This window comes from Drosophila persimilis, unplaced genomic scaffold (genome assembly GCF_003286085.1).
Source record: "Drosophila persimilis strain 14011-0111.01,24,50 unplaced genomic scaffold, DperRS2 tig00000798-arrow-arrow-pilon, whole genome shotgun sequence".
NCBI classification, from domain to species: Eukaryota; Metazoa; Arthropoda; class Insecta; order Diptera; family Drosophilidae; genus Drosophila; species Drosophila persimilis.
Window position 1 is genome coordinate 1,092,957 of NW_020825355.1, and position 22,818 is coordinate 1,115,774.

The 22,818-nt window shown below is 49.7% G+C and overlaps 3 protein-coding genes across 3 annotated transcripts; 2 read left to right on the plus strand and 1 right to left on the minus strand.

Annotated features, from left to right (window-relative positions):
* Positions 1-2,245: 2,245 nt before the first annotated feature.
* Positions 2,246-11,092, plus strand: LOC6602943 (high mobility group nucleosome-binding domain-containing protein 5). The gene is made up of 6 exons (XM_026993054.1): positions 2,246-2,426; positions 7,341-7,472; positions 7,817-7,967; positions 8,092-9,020; positions 9,812-10,017; positions 10,898-11,092. Exons 1-6 carry the CDS (start codon positions 2,246-2,248, stop codon positions 11,090-11,092), a joined length of 1,794 nt encoding a protein of 597 aa, XP_026848855.1.
* Positions 11,093-15,172: 4,080 nt separating this feature from the next.
* Positions 15,173-18,884, plus strand: LOC6604011 (titin homolog). The gene is made up of 4 exons (XM_026993055.1): positions 15,173-15,253; positions 16,292-16,636; positions 16,707-18,569; positions 18,609-18,884. The coding sequence occupies exons 1-4, from the start codon at positions 15,173-15,175 to the stop codon at positions 18,882-18,884; spliced, it is 2,565 nt and encodes an 854-aa protein (XP_026848856.1).
* A 2,459-nt stretch (positions 18,885-21,343) lies between these two features.
* Positions 21,344-22,227, minus strand: LOC113566609. Its single transcript, XM_026993012.1, has 2 exons — positions 22,141-22,227; positions 21,344-21,853 (listed from the first exon to the last, which is right to left on the minus strand). Exons 1-2 carry the CDS (start codon positions 22,225-22,227, stop codon positions 21,344-21,346), a joined length of 597 nt encoding a protein of 198 aa, XP_026848813.1.
* Between the last annotated feature and the right edge of the window lie 591 nt (positions 22,228-22,818).

Genomic DNA, 22,818 nt, shown 5'->3' on the forward strand with positions numbered 1-22,818 from the left:
AGCTGAGTGGCTGCTGAGTGCCCGATGTCACTCTGATGGCTGTGATGTCTTCTTTGTCGGCGACGACCATTGGCGAGCGTTTCAATTAATTAGTCGCCGTGCCAAAGCCAAAAAATAATCGCATTCGAAGTACGTAAAAGACGACAAGGCCAAAATGAAGCGAGGAAACTCTAATGGAAATAGAAGACTGGAAACACAAATGAAAATCAAAATCAAATCCATTTCAAACTGAATTTCACTGTTTGCCTGCTTTCTAACGCAGAGGCCGAACAGCAGCCGCTGCACGGCACTGCACGGCACTGCAATTGCGATTATTGAAATACTTCAAAGGTTTTTCTGTTTTGTTTTTTTTTCTTTCCATTTCAATGGATCTTTCGTTTGGCCAACGACAAATCATGGGGCCAAGTTAACCATCGACAGCAGCAGTGCCAGGAGCAGCATCTTTTGCCTTTTTTCTATAAAAAATATGTGGATAATTGCGTCTAACTGACAGGCGGCCAAGACACTGGGCCTACAAGACTGCGGCTCCAGCGTTGGGTTGGGGATTGGGGGCTGGGGATTGGAGACCTGCTGTCTGTGGATCTGGCTGCTCTCACTCTCTTCCTAACATGATAATTGGACATGGAAGCCCCTGCATGGACATGCCATCGGACATGGGAATGGATAACGGGATGTCACAGGCCATCCCTGGCGACATCTCCTATGCGACAGCCCTATGTCTCCTTAATTGCTCGTTACTGTCCGACTGTCCGACTGTTCGAAAGTGAAATTGTTATAAGGAATGTTTATCACGATTCCCCCCCACCACCACCCTTCTCATTTCGTAATGCTCATCAAAATTCGTTCAATGTGCATCGATCGAGGGCGTTGACCAAATCGGTTCCGATGGGATTCGGTCACACCTCGTTCCAACTTCCAACGATCTGTTGGTAATATCACATATTTTTGTGCATACTTTCTTTTTGTTTACCTGCCAATGTTTGATGGGGGGGTTATCAGGCCCAGACAGGGCCAGGCCTACAGGCCAACACACATCTAGCATTACTGTGCGAATTGTCAGAGTCAATTAGGGACTGTCATCTGTTGGGTAAATAGCTAGAAAACTTTCCTTTTTCATATCCATAATAGGTGAAAATTGGGTACGGCCTGTGCTGGGATGGCCCCAGAATTTGTGAATGATGCAACTCTGTTTCGGCACAAAAACTAAATGTTAATTCGATCAGCAAACAGACTATGCAACAAACTATGCGGCAACAGGTGCTAAGTATATGATGAAAACTAGGGGAAAGGGAAAGGCAAGAGTGCCCTGAGGTGGGTGGGGGGCACACCGGAGCTGTTTACCATTGAATGGCGAATCCCCTTTTGAACCTGGACAGGGATTAGCATCTCCGTTGCACATGCCAGGATTAGCATCTTTCGCTTGCCACGAACGACTTTCTGAATAATGAAACGAAGAGTTCAATTCGTGTGCCGCCCGAGGGGAAACAAAAGGCCTAATCCATATCCAGCCAGCTCTTTCTTCTGGCTGATGCGAGTGACACAATACCCATAGAATGGCCCTGCACAGGTCAGAGCTTCAGAGTTCATTGGTATACATCCAGTGGCTGGTGGTGGGCAGGCGTCAGGCGCATAGCGGACAGCTTAATTGATCCGTTTGTTCAGTGCATGCCACACATTTGCCAAAGTCCAGCAAGCAGCTACCATCGCGAACAGCGAACAAGTCAATAGCAAGATCCAGCATTTGGCTCTGTCGCCTCTATCGGCTCCGTTGGCTCTCTTGGCCAGGTTCAGTGGCAGCAAACTTTCCAAAGAGCGGGGCCGGGGCCCCCAGAGCCACAGCCAGAGCCACAGCCAGAGCGCTTTCACATTGCGCTCTCTTAAGCCCCCAGCTGGCGCTGATGTTTTGGTATAAAACTTCTTACGTATGCTCGTCATGGCTTAATCTTACCTTGAACTTGGTCGTGTACAGATCGCAGATCGCAGTAGCAGAGCCCATCAGGCAAAGTATCGTTAAGGTTCGGCCTGGATCGGTTTTTCTTATATATATATATTTTTTTTTGTATTTTTTATTCGAATAAATAAATATCAAAAATGGAACAAAGCGCCGTTTGTTCTTGTGCGTGTCGATAACAAGTGTCCATAAATCAGTGTGTTTTTGCCCCTCGCCAGAGCGAGAGTTGACTTTTGTTTCTGCTGAATTTTTGATTTCTTCTAACGGTGCAATCCATCCATCCATCCAACCACAATGGACTGGCAGCCTCCTTCTGTCCAGGCAGCCATGGGCAGCCTGCTGTTCGGTGTGCTCCTCCTGACCACAGCGCATGCCTGGAGCTTGCCGGCACCGTCGTCCGCCTCCGCCTCCGTCCCAGCCGCCGTGTCACTGCCAATCAGAGCAGCTGCAGCACCTGTTCCCCGACGGTTAAACGGTAAGATATCTCTTTAGAGATCGCATCAAATGAGTCAGCAGGCTGACCATCTCTCCCTCTCTCTCTCGGTCCCCCAATTTCTTTTGTCTGTTTTTGAGGTTTTCTTTCGGTTTTTTGTTGTGTGTGTGTTTTTTTTTTCCCCAAAAATAAACTTCAAATGAAATACTTTTATTGCAGTGAAATTTCGGCTCATTAAGTTAAATGTGAGAGTGGCGACTGGGCAGCAATTATATAATATCCAGCAGCAGCAGGCACAGCTGAGGCAGCGTCAGAGGAAAGTTGCCACCAAGTGGCAGGAGATTTGGGGGCTCCATTGACAGGCCCCAGCTCTAGAGTTGTCTGATCCCCAGCGGGATTCAGGTGACTTTCATGGGCAATGCAGCAGAACAGCAGCAGAACGAGTGTGCTGTGCTGTGGCACACATGCCATGCCACACATGAGCCACGGCCGTGCTCTGCTGTGCTGTGCTGTGTTCTTCTTTTGGTTCTGTTACGTTATGGAGCGGATGACACTTTTTCTCGCCTGGCCCCCCTCCCCCCCTCGTTGCTGTTTGTTGTTGTTTTTATGGGCTGCAGGGCGTACAATTAGCAAGTGGCAACAAGTGCAAGAAGGCATTGCCATGGCCATTGCCATTGCCATTGCCATTTGCCAGAAAGAAGTACACCTCATTATCGTTTAGGGCAGCTCTCTGTCGTGCCTCTTTAGGCCCTCAAATATGGGTCGTAACCAACTAAACCAGAACTAAGGCGGCCAGCGAAGGGCGTTGCGTCCGTCCGTCCGCGGCCTCAACGGTGGGTGTGTGTGTGTGTGCGCCGTGCGGCAGCAGGTGCGGTGCGGTGGGGCAGTCGTGGGGTGTCGAGTCATTAAAGAACAAGCAGGCTAAAAACATGATTTAACGGTTTTCCGTCTTGTGATTAAGCGAATATCAAATACACTCGCAGTACGCCCAAAGAATTCTTAATTTAATAATAAATGAAAGTCCCTTTTGGGCGGTGTGGGGTTTTAATCAACTTCAATGTAAAGAGAGTTTTTTGGGGGCCAAATATAAAAGGTTGCATGACTTTTTGTTTCAACTAGAATTCATTGGCCAGAAAGATGGTAATTGCGGCTTTAGACTTAATAATTTAATAAAGATTTAATACAGTTTTGTAGCAAAGATTTAGTAAAGTTTAGATCAATGATTTATGCTCATTATTAGGCATTTTCTGGTCTAGCATTTCCCAACTTTCACTCATAACAACAATTGAAGTTTAAAGAGAATTTACATCGAATTTAAGCTATATTTTTAAAGGGTCCATCGAATTTATTTGATGAAAAAACCCATTAAAAATATATCACCAATTTTTTAAAAGCTTTTTCCATCATATAAAAAATATACCTTCAATTTTTAAAGACTTTTTCCATCACATAAATTCGATATAAATTATATAAAATAATAATATAATAAGATATAATTTAATAGTATTTAAATAGAATTTATATTGAGTTTATTTCATAGAAAAACGCATTAAAAATATAGCATTAATTTTTAAAGGGTTTATCCATCATATAAAAAAATAGTTTTAATTTTTAAAAACTTTTTCCATCATATAAATTCGATTTAAATTATATAAAATAATAATATAATAAGCTGGAATTTAATAGTATTTAAATGGAATTTATATCGAATTTATTTCACAGAAAAACACCATTAAAATATTGCTTAAGTTTTCAAAGCGTTTTTCCATCAAATAAATTCCATATGAAAACCATTTAAATTCCAGTTAATTATATAAATATTTTGTATTAACTGTACATTGAGAATCCTAAAGAAATGCCCATTAATTATGACTCGATTCCCAGAACAAGAGAGTTCTTGGCGGCACTGCCTCTGCCCATCGGGCGTGCCATTGCCAATCGCTTGAATTATTCATAGAACTCTTCCGAACTCTCCCCCTGAGCGTAGCCATTCGGTGGCAGTGGCACTGCCAGTGGCAGTGGCAACAATAACAGAAACCAGCAATAGCCGTTTCCTCGACAAGAGCAACACAAACAGAGACAGCGGGCATTCCCGGCAAGAGCAAACAAGTTGATGTCTTCGTTGTGATATCGTCGGATTCAGTCGGTGACCACACACCAGCCCCAAAGCCATGGCAGGGGCAGGGGCAGGGGCAGGGGGTAGGGAGGAGACTCTCCATTTTGGGGAGTTGTACAATACAAATTGCGCCGACACCAAAAAAGCCAGAGACAAAAACTTGAAAAATGCTCGGTAATTGGGTTATAACCGTCATATTTGTATGTGAGAGAGTCGTCGCCTGGGACACCGCGGACACTATTTAAATAATGCCTGGTGGGGTCTGGGGGGGCCTGGTGGGGCCTGGTGGGGCCTGGTGGGGCCTGGTGGGGTCTGGCGTGGTTCCGATTTGGTCTGGTCTTGGGCAAAAGGTAAAACAATGCCACTGGAGGAATCCCATGCCTAAAACGGAGCGCGGCATCGGTGACATTTTTGGTCGAAGCGCAACAAAAATGAAAAGTGCCTGCCTCCGGCCTGCCTTCTGCTTTGCTGGAATTCATGGAAATCTAATTTCATTTTTTAATTGCCGCATTGCCATAGCCATTGGCTTTGGCATTGGCTTTGGCATCTTGCCTAGTTTGGCGGCCGATTCCGTTTTCCTTGGCTCAAAAGATGGTAAAACTGGAGCTCGATCTAGAGCCGCTCCATGAAGCTGTCACAAAGGCTGCCACATTTGTCGAGATGCAGTGGATTTCTGCGTAGGCCACTTAAGGAGTGGATTACAGTTTTCCCCCCCTCCCCCTCCTTCGATTTGCGTACCCAAAGTGGGGCTCCCATTATGCATGTGTGCGTGTGTGTGTGTGTGTGTGGTGCCTCATGCGGTGGCTGTTTGTCTGTCTCTCTGGCGGCGGTGTGTCTTCAATTCAAATTCTGCGCCAGATCGAAAAACCAGTGAAAGTTTATTAACGTTTCAAGCTCTCAGCCGAAGAGCCCACAAGTTGGGGTTTCTGTTGCGGCCTGGGAGTGTAGCCGGTTAACGGTTCAAGCATTTTATACTCTTTAGACGGATTTCTTGAATGGCCCATCAAAATTCTTTTGTAATCGACACCCAATTAGATCCGAGAGGCAGCCAGACAAAGGGCATGCCCCAAGATGGTTTTTCGCCATGGAAACTCCTCTCGGACTACTCAAAGGCCTGTCCAAAAGTTCCTTTCTCACCCTTGGGTTTATTTAATGCCATTATGGTCCATATTTCTATATTTTGGTACTCCCTCCCAGCACTCGCGGGATCCATGGCCCGTGCCAGGCCAATTGGCAACCGAAAATATCCAGGTTAACCGCTAATCTGCCAGCTAGCCACAAATCACGCTTTACAACTTCATCTATGGGCAGAATCGGCCGGCGATGATTATGCTAATATTTTATGGGCTACTGTTATGGGATGCTCGCAGGCAAATGCCGGACACAGTTGGCCGAACGGAGCCGGCGAATGCGTCACCCGTCATCGAGCCCAGGCCAAGCATTGCCGGCCAATGCCTATAACTACGGCGGGCCAAAGCCACGGCGGGCCTGAGCCGGGCGACCACCACGCATAAATTTCAATTGCAGTGAAAGTTCATTTAATATTGGCCATCAGACTGGCTCTGGGTCTGGGCTTTGCATGCGACGCCCTGCCAAAGACATCAGGCAAAGTGAAAAGACACACCCCCATCGCCCCCATCGGCCCCAACGGCCCATTACCAACTAACCGAATGGCAAAGGAAATGGAATGGTCTTCTAAGGAGCTGCCAAAATAATGTGGCACATTTGTTGTGGAAACACAAGACGCCAGAGACGCCAGAGAAGCCAGAGCCGCCAGAGCCGCCAGAGACATAGAAGACATAGAAAACATTTTGGACATCTATCGAAGATGCTCGCCAGGGAGTAGCACGATGCAGCAGCTTTCTTCGAGCTTCCCCCGTGCCCCCGCAACCTTTTTGTGGCATTTGTTTTGCAGCGTGGGTCGATTTTAACAGGATGTCACCACGAACAGAGGCAGCAAGCGGCAAGCGGCATCCTCTGGCTTTCACCTGGCATTGAATTTCGGGGAAAATATTAGCCAGGCCTTTGGGTCAAAGAACGCGCCATGTCTGCCATTGAAAGTGAAGTAAAGCCGCATAGATTGCGGCAATGAAAACAAACGACAAATACCAGGAAAAGCAACACGAACTTAATGCCTGTTTTCACCCATCACGACTCCGCTTCGATGTGGCAGCAGCAATTACATACATGCCACCGGCCAGAGCCAGGTCCTAATGAATTTAACCAGTGCAAAAATAATTGCTCAATTTTCACACAAAAAACTTGACGGAAATATGGAAATTGTATGCCAGAGATAACAATAAAACAAATACAATTATTCGCAATTAAATGGGTTCCGAATTGAATTAAAAAGCCATTAAGGCGGACAGTCGCCACATTTTCACTCCATCTCCACTCTGATTGATCTCTAAAAAGAAATGCCACGGGTACGGTACGGCACGGCACGGCACGGCTTGCCAGTCGATAATCATTAAATGAAACATGGCCCGTGCCACAAGCAACAAGCCCAAGTCCAGGTCCAAGTCCGGGGGACTTGTTAGCACCACCAGGAGGCCACCACAGAAGGTGTTGAGATGATTGTGGCAGTGACAGTGGCAGTGGCAGTGCCGGCTTGCACCCATACTTTCACTCAAATATTTACTGGTCGGCGGAGACCATGTTAACCAGCCAGTAAGCCAAATTGGACCACAAATCCCAACGCTGCTCGTCTCTCCGTTTGGTGGGGTCGTTTGCCAGTTTTTCCATTCAAATATTTGCCCCCCTCTTATCCACTATTTACACTTTTCCGCAGAATGCCCTCGTGTTTACACTAATCTTGATGTTGTCTCTACTTTTTGCAGAGGTCTCGCCGTATCTGGACCTGGCCCTGTGCCCTATACGATCGGAGCCGTGGACCTGTGCCCGCCAGCAGTCGGCCAGGATATTGGATTCCTGGGATGGAGAGCTCTATGCCCAGTGGCAGAAGTTAAAGGGTACGTTGATTCCCATCTCTGGCCATCTCTGGGAAAGCCGACTTTGCAACTTCAAATTTCAAAAGACAAAAGACAAAAGACTTTTTCCCACACATGCCAGCCCACAAAAAAGAATGGGGTAAATTTCCACTAACCTCCCAGGAAATTTCGGTGGGGGTGAGGAGCAAAGAAAAGCCCCTCCAGGACCCAAGTCATGGCCAGAATTTGGCGATCATTGGTGGCGATAATTCCACATCCTCAGGGGGAATTTTCGCCACGCAATTCCCATCCAAAAACATTTACCATGAAAAAGCAATTAAAATTGAAAACATTTCACTGTGTGTGTGTTTTTTTTTTGGCTACAGTCGAGGCCGATCGCCAGATGAATGCAACGATTGAGAGACGCGGCTACAGCGCCTCGGAGCTGCCCCTGAAAGAGAAGCCATCGACGATACTGAAGAAAATTGAAATCGGCACGAATTATATGAAGAAATATCTGGCCGAGTCCATGGATGGGTAAGTAGCCCAAGCAAAGCGGCGAAAAAACAAGTTGAATGCACGTTTTCGCCGCTTTTCGCGCAAGTTTTTCAATTCTTCCTGTTTTTCTTCAATGCCGTTCCGCCCCACCCGCTGCCAACAGCTTCCTTGGCCGCGAATACGAGTATTTGCAGACCTCGAAAGCAACGCCAGATGATAGTGAAAACGATCAGAGCGGGGAAGACGACGACGACGACGGCGACGGCGACGACGAGGACGTCGATGAGGCGGATGCAGAGACAGCAGCAGACACCAGCGACACCGCTGAGGAAGCTGACCAGGAGGAAGACGATGCCGAAGACACAGAAACAGACGCCGACGCCGACGCCGATGCCGAGGCAGATGACGAGGAAGACGATGATGATGATGCCTCAAACAACACTGCGGAGCGGGAGCCCGAGGGTGGGGAAGACGAGACGGAGCCAGAAAGTGAAAATGGACCCATTTCGGGTGTGATCAGCGTACAGCCAGCAGAGCTGCAGGGCGACGACGTCAAGAACACGGTCTTCAGCGAGGACAGCGCCTCGACTGGGGCGGAGTTCATAGAGCTGGTGGATGGCGAGGCGACGGCCACGGGGGCGGTGAAGAAACCCGGCGGCGGTGGCAAGCGCAAAAAGGACAAAAAAACAAAAAAGAAGCGCAAGAGGAAGGGCCAGCACGGACAGAGCCAAGGACAGACACAGCCATCCACATTGGTGGTGGTGCAGGCCGCCCCAGAACACCACGAAGTTGACTCTGGCCACGATCATGGCCATGGCCATGGACATGGCGGTGGTGGCAGTGTGGACCACGATGATGCCGGCAGTTCCGTTTCCAAGCCCCACAAGCGGAAGCAGAAGAAACGCGTCAAGGGCCGACGCAAGCGGAAGGGACAGCACTCGAACAGCGGGACGGCGGTGGAGCATGAGCAGAGCGATCTGAGCCTGGGACTGGGCCTCCTCGATGACCTGACCGAAGCCAATGACGAGCTCCTCGGCGGCGGTGGCAAGCGCAAGCACAGGAATCCAATTAGATATGGTAGAAGTAACGGAGGTGTGTGTTGTTTGCTGCGTGTGGTTTTAAATGACTTTTGCGCACCGATTTCCAAGCACAACTTAAGTGCCTTCTATATCTTAGAGTTATGTTATACTATGCTGGTGGTGGAACAAAAGAGATGGTGGAGGAGTAGATCTCTAAACCATTTAATTTAGTTTTACTTTGATTTTAAATTCAAATTCAAATTCAAATTACTAGTGGCGCCACCTACGCGATGAGCTGCGAAAGCTTTTGCTTGCAGCTTAGAGGTGACTGCTACAAGCAACGCCAAGCAGTACAGAGAAATTCAGTTGGCAAAGCAGTGTATTGAAAAATGGTAAGGCAGTAATCTTGCCATGTGTGACATAGTCTTCAGCTACTGTCACAGTCCACATTTGAATTTGAATTTAAAATTCAAAAATTCAAAATTACTGCATTTTCTTAAAAAATCGAAATAATTGAATTACATTTTAGTCAAAGTTGGGTAAAATATTTGCAAGAATTAATTGCAAATATCTTGCCCATTTTTTGTTTGGTTTGGTGTTAAGTTAAGTTTGTGTTACGTTCATTTTCGATTTATTGCCTTGATTTGCTTGCCGTTCATTGTTACCGTTAACGCACTTGACGCGCACTGCAGTTCATACTAACAAACACCACCCTCCCAAGCGACAAATATATCGATATTTATTGTTGTTATTCCGTTCCGTTCTGTAGCCAAGTAAGTGCTGATTCCATTCGAGCAACAAAATGAAGCTAACAAGTCATCCTCTTTCGATCCTATCCCCTATCAAAAAAAAACAAACATATAGTTACCCGTGGCAAGAAGAAGAAGAAGAAGAAGGCTCTGGCCAAGTATGTGCTGGTCGGCAGCTTCCTGAAGGCCAAGATTGAGTTGCTCCTGAAGATCCTGGGCGCCCATCTGCAGGTCAAGTTCTTTGCCATAGCTCTCATCGGCCTACTGATCAACATAGCACGCTTCTGGATCGATGTGAAGCGTGGCAGTCCGCCGTCCAAGGTGAGTGAGGCGTTTCCTCATAAGGGGGCGTAATTTAACCACCCCCCCCGCTTGCAACGGACACACGACGGTTATGAGACCCAATATTTGTTCCTTGTTCTAAACGGATTCTCTGCACTCTTTCAGTTCTTAAGGGGCGTTTTGTATGGCAAAGGTTTGAGGCGGCCGCGTCTTCCTCTTAACTCTCCCCTGTCCTCTGTCCACTCTGTCTCTATCTATACCCCCACACACACACACACACACAAGATGTATATAAGGATTGTAAAATGCGTTTTCCTCCAACACCTCCAACACGAGCGCTCTAACCAGCTCGACCAGCTTTGGTTTCCAGCTCCAGAATTTCCACAGCAAAAATTTCACCAGCGTTCCAATCGACAAACACACCTAATGAAACGAAACCAAAAAACCTGTGCTAACAAATTCAGACCTCTTTGGTTTCAGATATGGTGGTAAAAATTGTTGGACAGCTCCCCCCGAACAACGTTCTCGGAACGTACAGCTCTAGCACTATAAGAGTCCACTAATACCAGTACAGTTTAAGACCCAGTCCCACAGTTTCTCCATAGAGTTTATTTTCGATCAAAAAATAAAAATGTTCCCCCCCCCACATCGTGTAAGTATGGGCGTGCATCCCCAGCATCCCAAGTTTCCATACGACTTGGGATACGCCCCCGAAAGAATCCCCGCCAACTCCGACACTGACAAACACAGACACGCCAGACACATACAGACACACACTCACACAGACACACTCAAACACACACACACACACACACTCTTGGGCTTCTTTGGTACTTCCTCTGGTGTTTCTCACTTCACGCCACCCGTGTTCTGCATACTTTCTAACTAGGTTGTATACGTTGAACATGCCCACCATCAGCACCACTACGAGGACCACGGCGACGACTGGAGCGAGCAGGGCAGCTACTGGAAGCGGTCCCTGCAAACGGATCCCTCGATCGAGGACGTCGACTCCTCCACGGACAGCTACCAGATCCGTGCGCAGCAGCATCACCAGCAGCAGCCCCAGGACTCCCACTATCTGGCCTATCGCAACCAGCCCCAATGGCAGTAGATCCATCTTCCCCTCCCCCTCCCCCACCAACGCCTGCACTCCAATGGAGCCCAGAACCCCCCAGCCCCGTCGCCACAGCGCTGTCTAATTTATTGCGTGTATTTATTTGATTTTATATCTTATTATGATGCTGATTATTAAATAATCCCCCGTAAGGTCCTAGCTCAAAATTAATTTTAGCACAAAAGGAAATGCCAGTAAACCAATTTTAGTTGTAACCCTAGTACGTCCCCTAGTGCAATGCCTTAAACTTAAACGTAAACTAAATTTTAAATATCTATTTATATAAATATATATATAATTTTTTTTTCTACTTTGGAGAACATTAATCTTAAGTTATTTATGCAAAATGTTGTGCCCGGTGCTCAGGGAAACCACAAAAGGAGAGCCCCATTGAAGCCTCCGGTGCAGCCGCCATTTTGGAGCTACGAGAAAGCCACAAAGGCGGAGGGAGGAAAGGAGGGAGGGCCACGCAAGGCCCTCCACGCGCCTACACAGGCCCTGTCGTCGTGCAGTGTGCACGCTCTGGCGGAGGAGAGCCGGATAAAACCCACACGAAACGAGGCAGATTCCAGGAAAAGAAAAGAAGAGACTCTGATCAGAAGAAATCCTCCCAATGGTTCGACCGATCCCAAGCCGTCTGAGTGCCGGGTATAAGCTATAGAGAGTACAACGTTCCCGCTCGTTTTATTATATATATTTGTATGTTATACTATGATGCATATTAAAGAAAAACAACATTCGATAATTGTACACTGGAGGGTTTTGCTTTGTGCTTCATTTCCTGCCCCATTTTTGGGGCTCTGCAATCACAATGCGGTCAATTCTGGCCGCTGAGACAGAAATTCCAACAGAAAATTTCACCCGTTCGCCTGCGTGCATGCGATTCTAATTCTTTGGCCCAATTCTGGGGCACCACCACCGGCACCTGCTCGGCGCGCCAACGTGCGCCCAAAATAGAAGCGTCTGTTAACGATATTTTTTTCTTTATTTTTTTGTGGGTGTCGCTGAACAATTTGCGCATGCGCAGATCGCGCCTCGCATGCCAAACGATTTTTTGGCAAAAAGCAATTAAATTTTGTGTTTGACAAACGTTCGACAAGGCTAATAAATAGTAAATATTGTGGCCACGCGGCTGGGGAGTCGAAAAGAAAGTCAACCTCTGGCCTTCGCTCTGGCATTCTGTCACGTTTGATATTGACCTTGTTTAAATGGAGGGAGGCCCACCCGCCCCCGCCCCCGCCCCCAGCCCCACTCTTGAAGTGAAGGAAAATCTCCGGCAATTGACATGCAGCGTGCAGGGGCATGCAGCGTGTTAAGAAAAGCGAATAGCCCCCCCCGCCCACGGCTTGATGGGAATTCGTGCAAAGAAATTCTTATCATTAGCAAAATTAAAATCAATGAAATTGCCCATAAAAATTCAATCAGACTTGGCCCAATGCGTGGGAGCCCTGATGGTGCGCCCCCCCTCCCCCCTCTAGAGGGGGGAGCGTCAAACGTGTGCCACATAATTGATCATCGGGGGAGAAACAGAGAATGCTCGTAGTTTAGTTTTCAGCACTTTCTAAACGCCAATCGGACTTTGGTTTAAAGTGGGCGTGGAGCGTGGAGCGTGGGGCGTGGGGCATGGTGGGGGGGGGGGGGGGTGTGGGCCCCCGGCCATGCATCATCCCGATACGATCTGTTCTCGATATGTTGCCAAAATGCAGAACCGCAAACCCTCGCCAATCAATTGAAATTCTTGTCGCCCCCGCCTCCAGGGAGGGGGAGGGGGGCGAATAACGGTGAACAACGTGAATGGTAAAATATCCAAAAAAAATATCAATGTTTTTGGCCAAAAAGGAAGTGTCAGCGTCGGAGTAAATTTTGTTGCGAAAAAAAAAATGCCTAGCTTGGGGCCGCCTCCCCGTCGCCGGTGCTCCACTAAGTGACAGGCGACGACGTGCCGCTGTCAATTGAGCTGTCATTTTGGGCATTTGATGAGTGCCTAACCGAAAACTTAATTAATTTAATAGCCGCTAGAAAGTGCTGGCCGTGTGTGTGTGCGCTGCATCACGTATACGCCGTGTGTGTGTGCATCAGAAAATCAGGTGAACCGCCCACGTGTCTTTTTATTTTTTTTTTTAATTTGAAAAGTGCTCATGATTTTCCATTGCAGTGCAATTTGCATTTTAGAAAGTTTACATGTGTTTTTTTTTTTTTTTTTTTTTTTTTTGCCTGCTGCATTTCTTTTCATCGATTCCAGGCCGGGACCGGGCTCCTGCTCAGAGACAGTCCGTCGGCTGTCTATTAATAATATGATTTTTTTTCATAATTCCAGTCATGATTCTGCTGTGCGGCCGTAGAATTTCAGCGTCGAGCCCCGACACGTCGCCCTGTTGTCAACGCGCTTATCTTTGCACGATTCGGCCTGGGTCTGGGTCTGGGTCTGAGCCTTGTCCTCCCTCCGCCGTGGCGGGCAAAACTGCATTTAAGCCTACTTTGTTGCCAAGTGCAGAAAATATATGCCCAGGCATGTTAATGTTCCCGCGTTGAGGGCCATTTCGATGCGCCAGAGGCTAAGCAATTCCCAACAAATAAATGCCAATACCTTAAGATAAATCAGTTGTTTCGAAGACCTTTGGAGGCTCCATCTTTGGGCATAAAGAAACCCTCGAAAAGGCAAGTCTTTGCTGTCTGCTGTGGGGATTAGAGAAGCTCCCTCCTCTGGGCGTGACTATCATTGCCGGAGGCCCCTCAGATTACACTCGAAAGATTGCCCATCGACGACGTGAGATTGCTGTTTTATGTGTACCAAGTGGGTTCGGGCAGAAGCATCACACAGCTTCGTTCTGGGGTTCATTGGCTTGGCCCTGGGCGGCGGCAACGGCGGTGGAGAAGGATTATGCAACAAACGAAATATCATCAGGCAGTGACTTTCACACAACCCAAAACCCTTCAGTGGCCAGTGCCCAAAACAAGCGAAGCCTCTTAAGGCGCATTAGCAATTTAGAATGGGTTTTGCTACCATTTCGCGGCCCCACAGCCCCCACAGTGCGGGGCACGTAGTGCTGTGCGTATTACGCGACAATTATGAATTTCTAATTTCATGTTTAGTGCCGTCATTGGGTCCCTGGGGGCTATGCCTGGGGGCTCTGCCTGGGGGCTCTACCTTTTGGGCTGTTCTATCAAAATCACGTACAGCGCACAAACAAAAAGCGAAAGCTGCAGAGGCCATTGCCATCGGAAATAATAATAATAGCAATAATAATTGCATTTCTTGGTTAATTATGAGCGAGGGCCCTGGTCTTTGGCGGGGGCAACAAGAGGGGCCCTCTTCAAAGTCGTGGAGATGTTCTCACAGCAGGAGGGGCCTTTGAAGCGCCTCTCGGTGGGCAGGGCGGGGGGAGGGCGCGTGTCAGAGGTGGAAGGATCTCTATAAGGGGCTCAAGGAATAGTTAGGAAAGCTTTTGAGACCCGAAGCCATGGCCTGTGTTTCCATCTTCCATCCAACCTTTCGCTCTGTGTCTTGGGTTCCACAGTCCAGCGAATGCGTTCCACACAGCCACAAGCAGAGCCCCACACACACACGAAAGCCGCGCACTGTCACGTCTGCGCAGAAGAGGCGACTCCACAATAAGCATTTGCCCATTGTGTGCGTGCGTGTGTGTGTGCGTGTGTGTGTGTGCCTGCCACGCACCTGTACCTCTGGCTGTGTGTGCGTGCTGGCTCTTTGGGGTTTTCTCTGCTGTGCCTTTTTGCATTCTTAATAAATCAAAAGCGAAGAATATATAAATTGGGTGTCGCTTGCCTTGGACGGTCGCAGTTAGTATTTTCCAACCAACGGTGCCTCACAGGTGTGCAAAGAGCTCCATCAACAGCAGCAGGCAGTGCGAGTGCAAGCTTTTCGGTTTTTCTTTTTTTTTTTGTATTTTTTTCGCTTACGCTTGGATAACAATTTTGGATTAAACACCGCCCACACCACCACCCCCCCCACACACACACACGCGCAAAAAAATATCGAAAAAAATAACCAAAAACCCTCTGGAGGATAAAAAGTGCTTTAAAAAGTGTCGTATTTGGAGATAGTGAACAATCATCATGCAGATCGTGTGGAAGACCGTGTGTGTGGTGCTCTGCCTCACGGCCACTTGCAGCGCAGGACCGCTGACCGGCCACCAGGTGAGTGTTGCCCACAGATGGGGCGAGACTTCCAGACCTCCAGACCTCTAGACCTCCAGACACCCACTTCCGTTGGCGGTGTGTGCCGCCTCCCGGCGGATATGCCGCATAACTTTAATGGGACACGGGAACACCGACGCAGTCCCGCCTGTGGCTCTGGCCATGGCTGTGGCTTCTGCCTCTGGCTGTGGCTTCTGCCTCTGTCTCCGCCTCTGGCTTCTGCCTCTGGCTTCTGACGCTGGCCTCTGCCTCTGGCTTCTGCCTCTGGCTTCTGCCTCTGCCTCTGGCTTCTGCCTCTGCCCCTGGCTCTGCCCCTGGCTCTTCCTCTGTCTCTGGCTTCTGCCTCTGCCTCTAGTTCTTCCTCTGGCTTCTGCCTCTGCCTCTGGCCTCCGCCTCTGCCTCTGCCTCTGGCTTCTGCCTCTGCTTCTGCCACTGCCTCTGTCTCTGCCTCTGGCTTCTGCCTCTTGCCTCTGCCTCTGCCTCTGCTTCTGCCCCTGCCTCTGCCCCTGCCTCTGCCTCTGCCTCTACCTCTGCCCATTTGCATACCAACGCCTGCCGTTCGAACGGTTTGCCCGTTGGCCGTTGGCTTATTTGGTATGCCAAGCGTTTAGCCCAAGACCTGGTCTAAGGCCTCACCACCTCAAAGATTCTGGCGATGAGTAAGCCCTGGAACTATCTGGAACTCTCTTCAAAATATCCATAGATATACATATATATCCTATGCGATCGATAGACAGGGAAAGTTTTCGTACAAATCGCTACGATATGATGTGATAATATTCGTGGCGTTCCATTCGAAAGTAAATTCGATTGCAGCTGGCCGCCACCCCCCGCCCCATAAAAGGTTAGGGCTTGGATTTTCATTTATGGAACGAAAAACTAGAACACAAGTGAAATTTGATCGAGCTAGGGCTCCAAGCCCCAAGCCCCAAGCGTCACGTGCTGGATCGTCACGATGCCAGGCACGTAGCCCCTTAGCGGAATGGCTAATCATTATGTCTCTCTCTCTCTCTCTCTCTGCCTCTCCCTCACCTGCAGAAGAGAAAAACCACAGCACGCGAGGATAAAGCACCGGCAACGGCAACGGCAACGGCCACGCCCCCGACCTCAGCTGAAGTCCAGGAAATCCCCAACGAAACGGAAACGGAGTCGGCGGCGGCGGCCACGCCCCTGGGCACTCTGACCCTGCCCAGCAATGCCACATCCATACGGGCGGACATCACGGACAACTTTTCGTGCGCCAACAAGACCTACGGCTACTACGCGGATGTGGAGAACGATTGCCAGATCTTCCACGTGTGCCTGCCGGTGACCTACGCGGACGGCAGGGAGAACACCTTCCGCTGGAGCTTCATCTGCCCGGAGGATACGATTTTCAGTCAAGTAGGCCCTCAGCAGATGCCTCGTTCCTCGCTAGCGGAGATTTACGGTTTGTTTTGGTTTGTCTTTGCAGGAATCCTTCACGTGCATGCGTCGCGAGGACATGACCATCGAGTGCGAGGACAGCGCCCGCTACTACGAGCTGAACGGCAACTTTGGAGGCGCCCCCGTCCAGGAGGAGGACAAGCAGCAGCAGCAGCAGCAGCAGGTCGCTGAGCCGGAGGAGGAGGAGGAGGAGCAGTCCGCCCCGGCCACGGCCCCCGTGGAGCCAGAACCCAAGCCCGTTGTCGCCCAGCCCTCGAGGCCAGTCAAGGTGCAGGCCAAGCCCAAGCCAAAGCCCAATCGCCGCAAGCCCCAGCCCCAGCTCCAGTCCCAGGCCCAGTCCCAGCCCCAGAGGAAGCCGCCAGTGCCAGTGGCCCCCGAGCCGCAGCGCTTCACCATGCGGCCCCACAAGCCCCAGCCTCTGGCAGCCGCCCCCGTGCGCAACGAGCTCTTTGCCGGCATTCGCAAGCGTCCCGCGATCTTCAACAAGCCCACAACGACCCCAAGGCCCGTGGAGGAGCTCCTAGAGACCGAGCCGGTTGTCACCGAGGCGCCTGTACTGCAGCTCAGCGAGCCCCAGCCCACGGTCCAGCTGCAGACGATGTTCGAGGAGGCCGCAGAAGAAGTGCCGGAGCCGGAGCCGGAGCCGGAGGTGCAGGCCTCGGAGCCAGCGGTGGCCATAGCGGAGCCGGAAGAGGCCACACCAGAAAAGGCGGCGCCCATAAAGATGGAAATTGCAACAGGACTCGAGGAAGTGAAGCCCATTGAGGCCATCGAGGAGATTCCCGCCGTCATTGTGGAGAGCTTGGAGGGAGAGGGGCCCCAGGATACGGAGGAGAAGCCGCTGGTGGAGGAGATCAAGCCAGCTGCTGTCGAGGAAGAGAAGGAAGTGCCAGCCGCTGAAGAGGAGAAGGAAAAGCCCTCTGCCGATGAGGAGAAGGAAGTCCCAGCCGCCGAGGAAGACAAGGAAGTCCCAGCCGCCGAGGAAGACAAGGAAGTTCCAGCCGCCGAGGAAGACAAGGAAGTTCCAGCCGCCGATGAGGAGAAGGCAGTGCCAGCCAAGGTTGAGCAGAGCCAAGAGGGAAACCGCAACAAGCCCGCCATTACCGAGACCGACGAGGAGATCCTCAGCAGCATTGAAGCCCTCGAGACAGCGCGGCCAGCCGATGCTCCCGAGAGCATAGCGGCCACCCCGGAGATGCACGAGCACAGTCCCCTGGTGGAGGAGATCCTGCTCGACAACAAGGAGACCCAGGAGTCGCTCGGCGGCTTCAAGCCCGTCGATCCAGCGATGGCCGCCGAGGCCGAGCAGCTGATCACGGACTTCCTCAATACGCTGAAGAAAGGCGAAGAGAAACCCGAGACTGAGCTGGCCACAGCCGCCATGGACATGGCCGAGACTCTCGGCCAGGAGCTGGACACCAAGCAGTCGCCCGATGTCTCCGTCGAAGAGGCCAAGCTGCCGGAGCCCGAAATCGTGGACAAGAACGCCTCGATCGAGGAGCAGCTGCCGGAGGAGTCGGCGCTTCAGAAGTCCCCGCCAAAGATCATGACCGACTCGCCGATCATACAAATCATGCAGTACAACCATCTGCCCATGGACTACCAGATACCCGTGCAGGTGGTTCCCCTGGGGGAGGAGGAGGTGCAGCCACAGGCAGCCGAGGCAGTCCCTGAGGAGGCAACAGCCGCCACGCCTGAGGAGGCAGGCCCCCAGACGGTCGAGGAAGCCCCTGCCGCTTATATGCCCTCAATCAGCATCGATGATATTGTGGAGCTCGTCAAGGAGCGCCTCGACCAGACGCCCAAGAACCAAGAACAGATGGCTCCCATGGAGCTGGTCGTGACACCCGGTGCTGCTGCCCCCCTGGCCCTGATTCAGAGCCCGAAACCCGTGCAGGAGGAGGCCTTGGAGCAGGAGAAGGCCTCGGAGTCGGAGCCGGAGCAGGCCTTGGAGCCGGAGCAGGAGCAGGCCTCGGAGCCCGAACAGGAGATGATTCTGCCCATCTACAAGCGCGTCTCGATGGCCGAGCCGGCCATGACCAAGGTGCAAACGCTGCCCGTGACTGTGAGCAAGGTGGATGCGGAAACGGACACGGCCAAGGAATCCCAGTCCCAGGCCGAGTCCCAGGCCGAGTCCCAGTCCCAGTCCCTTGGCAAAATGGATGCCCGCAAGCGTAGATTCCTCTTCCGCGCCGATGCCAGTTAGGCATCTCTTCTAGCCAAATACCCACCTCCCCCCTACCCCCTCCTCACTCCCCACCCCCCTCTCACGTCCTAGTTCCCCACTCATTTGCACTTTTAGGCAAGCCTTATATTAATTTAATTCCTTTGATTTCCTAGTTTTACACGAGAGTTGAAATTTAAGCATAGAATTGTTGTTCCAACGAGTCAAAGAAACACACACACACACACACACACACACATTACAAAAACACAAACAAAAATCTACAAATAAAAATTATAAAAAATTCAAAATTTCCAGCTGGTTGGTTGGGGTCCTGCAGGAGTTCGAGGATCCTGGGTCTTGGGGGGGAAGTCGAAGGGCAGCCTTTAGAGACCAACCAAAGCCCTTCACAGCATTCCTCAATGCTTTCTCCTAGATACAAAGATCTAACACGGTGGGCCATGATCCTGAATGATGCCTGGAACTCATGCCACGCCTTCCAGGGGGAGGAGGCAGAGTGGAAACAGACGTTCTCGAGGAAACATTCGTTGAAATAGTGGGAGTCATTCCATTGTTTGGTGGCAAACAGCCTCCAAAAAGAGGATTCCGTGTCTAGCCTGGAGGACTTGGGATCCCCTGGGCACACTCCACACTTAACCGTTAGATCCCATCCGCTCACCCCCACTTTTAAGCTCCTTCTGTTGAGGTCCCACACAAATTTCAGGCCAGGATCCTTCGGGGTGCTCTGTTTTTTCGCTCTGGAAACCATTGGAAAGCGGCCAGAGATCGCTCAAAAAAACAATGAAATGAGACGCCTAACATTTATTTGTTCACCAAAAATAATTCCCTTAAAAGCATTGAACATTGAACATAAATATTTATCAAGAGGCTCTTGGGAAGTATAAACAAACAATTAATATTCATATGAGAATAAATTGAATGAAATAAGCAGGGACCGCAAATAATATTGAAAATTAAGGCACAACAAAGCCACCAAGAAGAGTGGGGAAAATAGACATATGTTATTTTTTAACGGCAAATTTCAAAACAGATTAAACTTTTATTCGCAATTTTTTTTTTAGTTTTATTTAATTATTAAAATTAATTTAAATGATAAAAATTAAAACAATTACTTTTATATAAAAATTAACACCTACAAATTATTCAAAAGATAGTTGAATTCAATTTTTATTTTATTTTTATAATAAAATTTAAATCAAAGCTTTAATTTTACATTTTTATAATACAAATTTACTAATAATAATAATAATTTGTATGTGTTAATTTGTATATAAAAATTTATACATATATAAAAATTATTTTTTAATTTTTATCATTTAAATTATTTTCAATAATTTTACAAAATTTAAAACAAAAAATTCAAAAAATAAATCTTATTTCTTAATTTTTTGTATAAAAATTATAAACGTTACGGTGCCTGGAAATAAGTGAATAAGAATAGATGTAGAAATGTGCATAGAATGTGCCCGTTCTGCCCGCTTGATGCGGCAAGGGCCGCGGCTTTACTCTTATAGCCGGTGTTCCGATTTCGCCCGAAATGAGAGAGAGGGAGAGAGAGAGAGACAGAGAGAGTGGAAGAAGAGGATGGACCATTTCTAGATATGTTATGACTTATATGACTTTTTTTTACTAGAATGTCTGGATCCTGTTTTGTATTCCGTCTCTGTCTCTCTTCTCACACCATTACCAGCTATGCTGCTAGCTCCCTCCCTCCCTCTATTTGCACGATTTAGAGTGGGAAAGGGCGAGCCAGAGAGTGAGAGAGCGAATGAGTATTTTTATTTGCTTAATCTCGCCATAAAACCCATCCGATCTGATCCAAATTCAGCAAAAGATATGGTTTTGGGTATTTCTGGATGTTTCAAAATTGTGCAGGCCACAGATTTGTGGCCCTTGTGGTGGCGGTAGGGATCACAGGTAGCACAGAAGTCTGTATATAAACTTTGGTGGCTCTTGTTCTTAGGGTCTCTGAGATCTAGGCCTCAAAAAAGACAGACCGACTGAGAGACATGGCTTTAACGACTCTTCTGTCGATGCTGATCAAGAATATATATGGTTTGTGGGGTCGAAAGTGCTTCCTTCGGGGTGTTACACACCCACACATCGAATGTACCCCCAAGCAGAGGCTTGAAACGCATGGAAGGCCGTCTCTCTGGGCAGGTAGGAGTCGATCTGGCGGAGGCCTAGGCCTAGGCAGATGGGACCAATAAATCCTGTCCTATACGGAAAGATCAGTACATAATCGTACATACATATATCTACTGTGTATTTATTATAGAAAATCGTTTACAGTTGGGATCAACACTTATGCAAGCTTTGGGCAATTAGCTGTATGAGGAAACACTCGAGCCGTGTGCGAGGAGGACGACTGGTACCTCCTCCCCCTCGTACAATTTACAATTACAGTGAACACTGGACAATAAGTAACTAAGACATCACAATGGAGTCCAACGGAGAGGGGTGGTGGGCCCCACCACCCACTACGCCTCCGTTTCCTGGTCCATTTCGCCGGCCTGTATCTCCTCGGGGGTGCGCAGATCGATGGCGAACTTCTGGCGTGCCGGGGTTATGGTATCGATCTGGTCATCGCCGGCCGCCTCCTTGACGCGTCGCGAGTAGTCCTGGAAGGCCGCTGCCAGGGCGAAGGTCAGCCGGCGGGCCATCGCCCGACTGTCGCAGACGAAGGCGTGCACATCGTACGGATGCGGACTGGCGTCGTCCTTGACGACGATCATGGCGAACACACGCGTGTACACCAGATCCTGTACGCCGTAGGAGATCGTGTCGATCGGGTGGGACCAGTTGTTGATGCTCGCCTTCGGCGATATGATCTCCAGCTGGACGCCCGTCACGGAGACCGTCAGGTCGCAGTTGGGCAGCACCTTGTTGGGCGGCAGGTTCTTGGCCACGCCCACCATATGGTCGACCGGCCGGCGTGTGTACTTGATGCCCCACAGGCCGCGCGCCACCTCCGAGCCAATGTACTTGACCTGCGGATGAGAGGGGAGCAGAGGGGGGGCGGTTACTCATCGGTCTGGCATTTGCTTCCGCTGCGCATGCGTTGCCGTTAGTCGTCTGTCGGCTGTCGTCTGCGGGCTTCATTTGCATCCGCCGCCGGATGTCAGCGCAGAGCTCCAACCCACAGCCAGGCCAAAAAGTTAGTTTCCCCCGTGCCCCCAGGCCGCAGCCGACCGTGACGCATGCGTGTCTGTGGTGTGCGTCTCGTGTTGGTTCCGTTTCGGGGCTTTTAACGAACCATCGGATCGGCATACATTACCTTGAAGGTTATGGGCAAATCCTCCACATTGACCTGGCTGTCCAGGTCGGTGGGGCTGCTGCTGCTGGTGTTGTTGTTGGAGGCCATCGCAGGTCTTCGTCTTCGTCTTCGCTCGTAGATCAATCGTTGATGGCATTCACAGAAAGCCCACTGAAATGGCACCATTTGGCAATTATTCACAACAACAAAAAACAAAAACAAATCCGATTCTAGTTCACACACGGTGGGGAGGGGGGGAAAGGGGGGCACTGCCTCTTACATGGTTTGACTTTGTTCCGTTTTTATGGGGAGTTTATTTATGTTTCGACTAATTACGGAGTATTCTCTCTGCCGCCTGCTGCCTGCCGCCTGCTGCCTGTTGTTGTTGTTGCTGCTGCCGGCTACCGAACGCGAGTGAAGTCACGGGCAGAGCAGCGGAGCCGCCAGAGGTGTCGCAGTCGGAGCTTCAATGAGCGCTGCTTCTCTCTCTCTCTCTCTCTCTCTCTCCACCCGCTGTCTCTGCCTCTCCCGCTCGCACACACCGAGTCACTTCCTCTCTTTATCCGTAACACAAAAGGTGCGCTCTCACGACGCGGTGTCTGTCACACAACAAAAACAACAACGACGGGCATTAGGGGAGTCAGAGCCGGCGTAGAGAGCACTCCAAAGGGGGATCAAAAGGGGGCTCAAAAGGGGGCT

What these genes read in the sequence shown, in the direction of transcription:
- LOC6602943 (XM_026993054.1), top strand. Translation starts at nt 2,246, where the DNA reads ATGGACTGGCAGCCTCCTTCTGTCCAGGCAGCCATGGGCAGCCTGCTG. An exon ending in ATATGGTAGAAGTAACGGAG is followed by an intron (nt 9,021 to 9,811) that starts GTGTGTGTTGTT and finishes ACAAACATATAG; the next exon opens with TTACCCGTGGCAAGAAGAAG. An exon ending in GTGGCAGTCCGCCGTCCAAG is followed by an intron (nt 10,018 to 10,897) that starts GTGAGTGAGGCG and finishes GCCCACCATCAG; the next exon opens with CACCACTACGAGGACCACGG.
- LOC6604011 (XM_026993055.1), top strand. Translation starts at nt 15,173, where the DNA reads ATGCAGATCGTGTGGAAGACCGTGTGTGTGGTGCTCTGCCTCACGGCC. An exon ending in GACCGCTGACCGGCCACCAG is followed by an intron (nt 15,254 to 16,291) that starts GTGAGTGTTGCC and finishes CCTCACCTGCAG; the next exon opens with AAGAGAAAAACCACAGCACG. An exon ending in AGGATACGATTTTCAGTCAA is followed by an intron (nt 16,637 to 16,706) that starts GTAGGCCCTCAG and finishes TTGTCTTTGCAG; the next exon opens with GAATCCTTCACGTGCATGCG.
- LOC113566609 (XM_026993012.1), bottom strand. Translation starts at nt 22,227, where the DNA reads ATGGCCTCCAACAACAACACCAGCAGCAGCAGCCCCACCGACCTGGAC. An exon ending in ATTTGCCCATAACCTTCAAG is followed by an intron (nt 21,854 to 22,140) that starts GTAATGTATGCC and finishes TCTCATCCGCAG; the next exon opens with GTCAAGTACATTGGCTCGGA.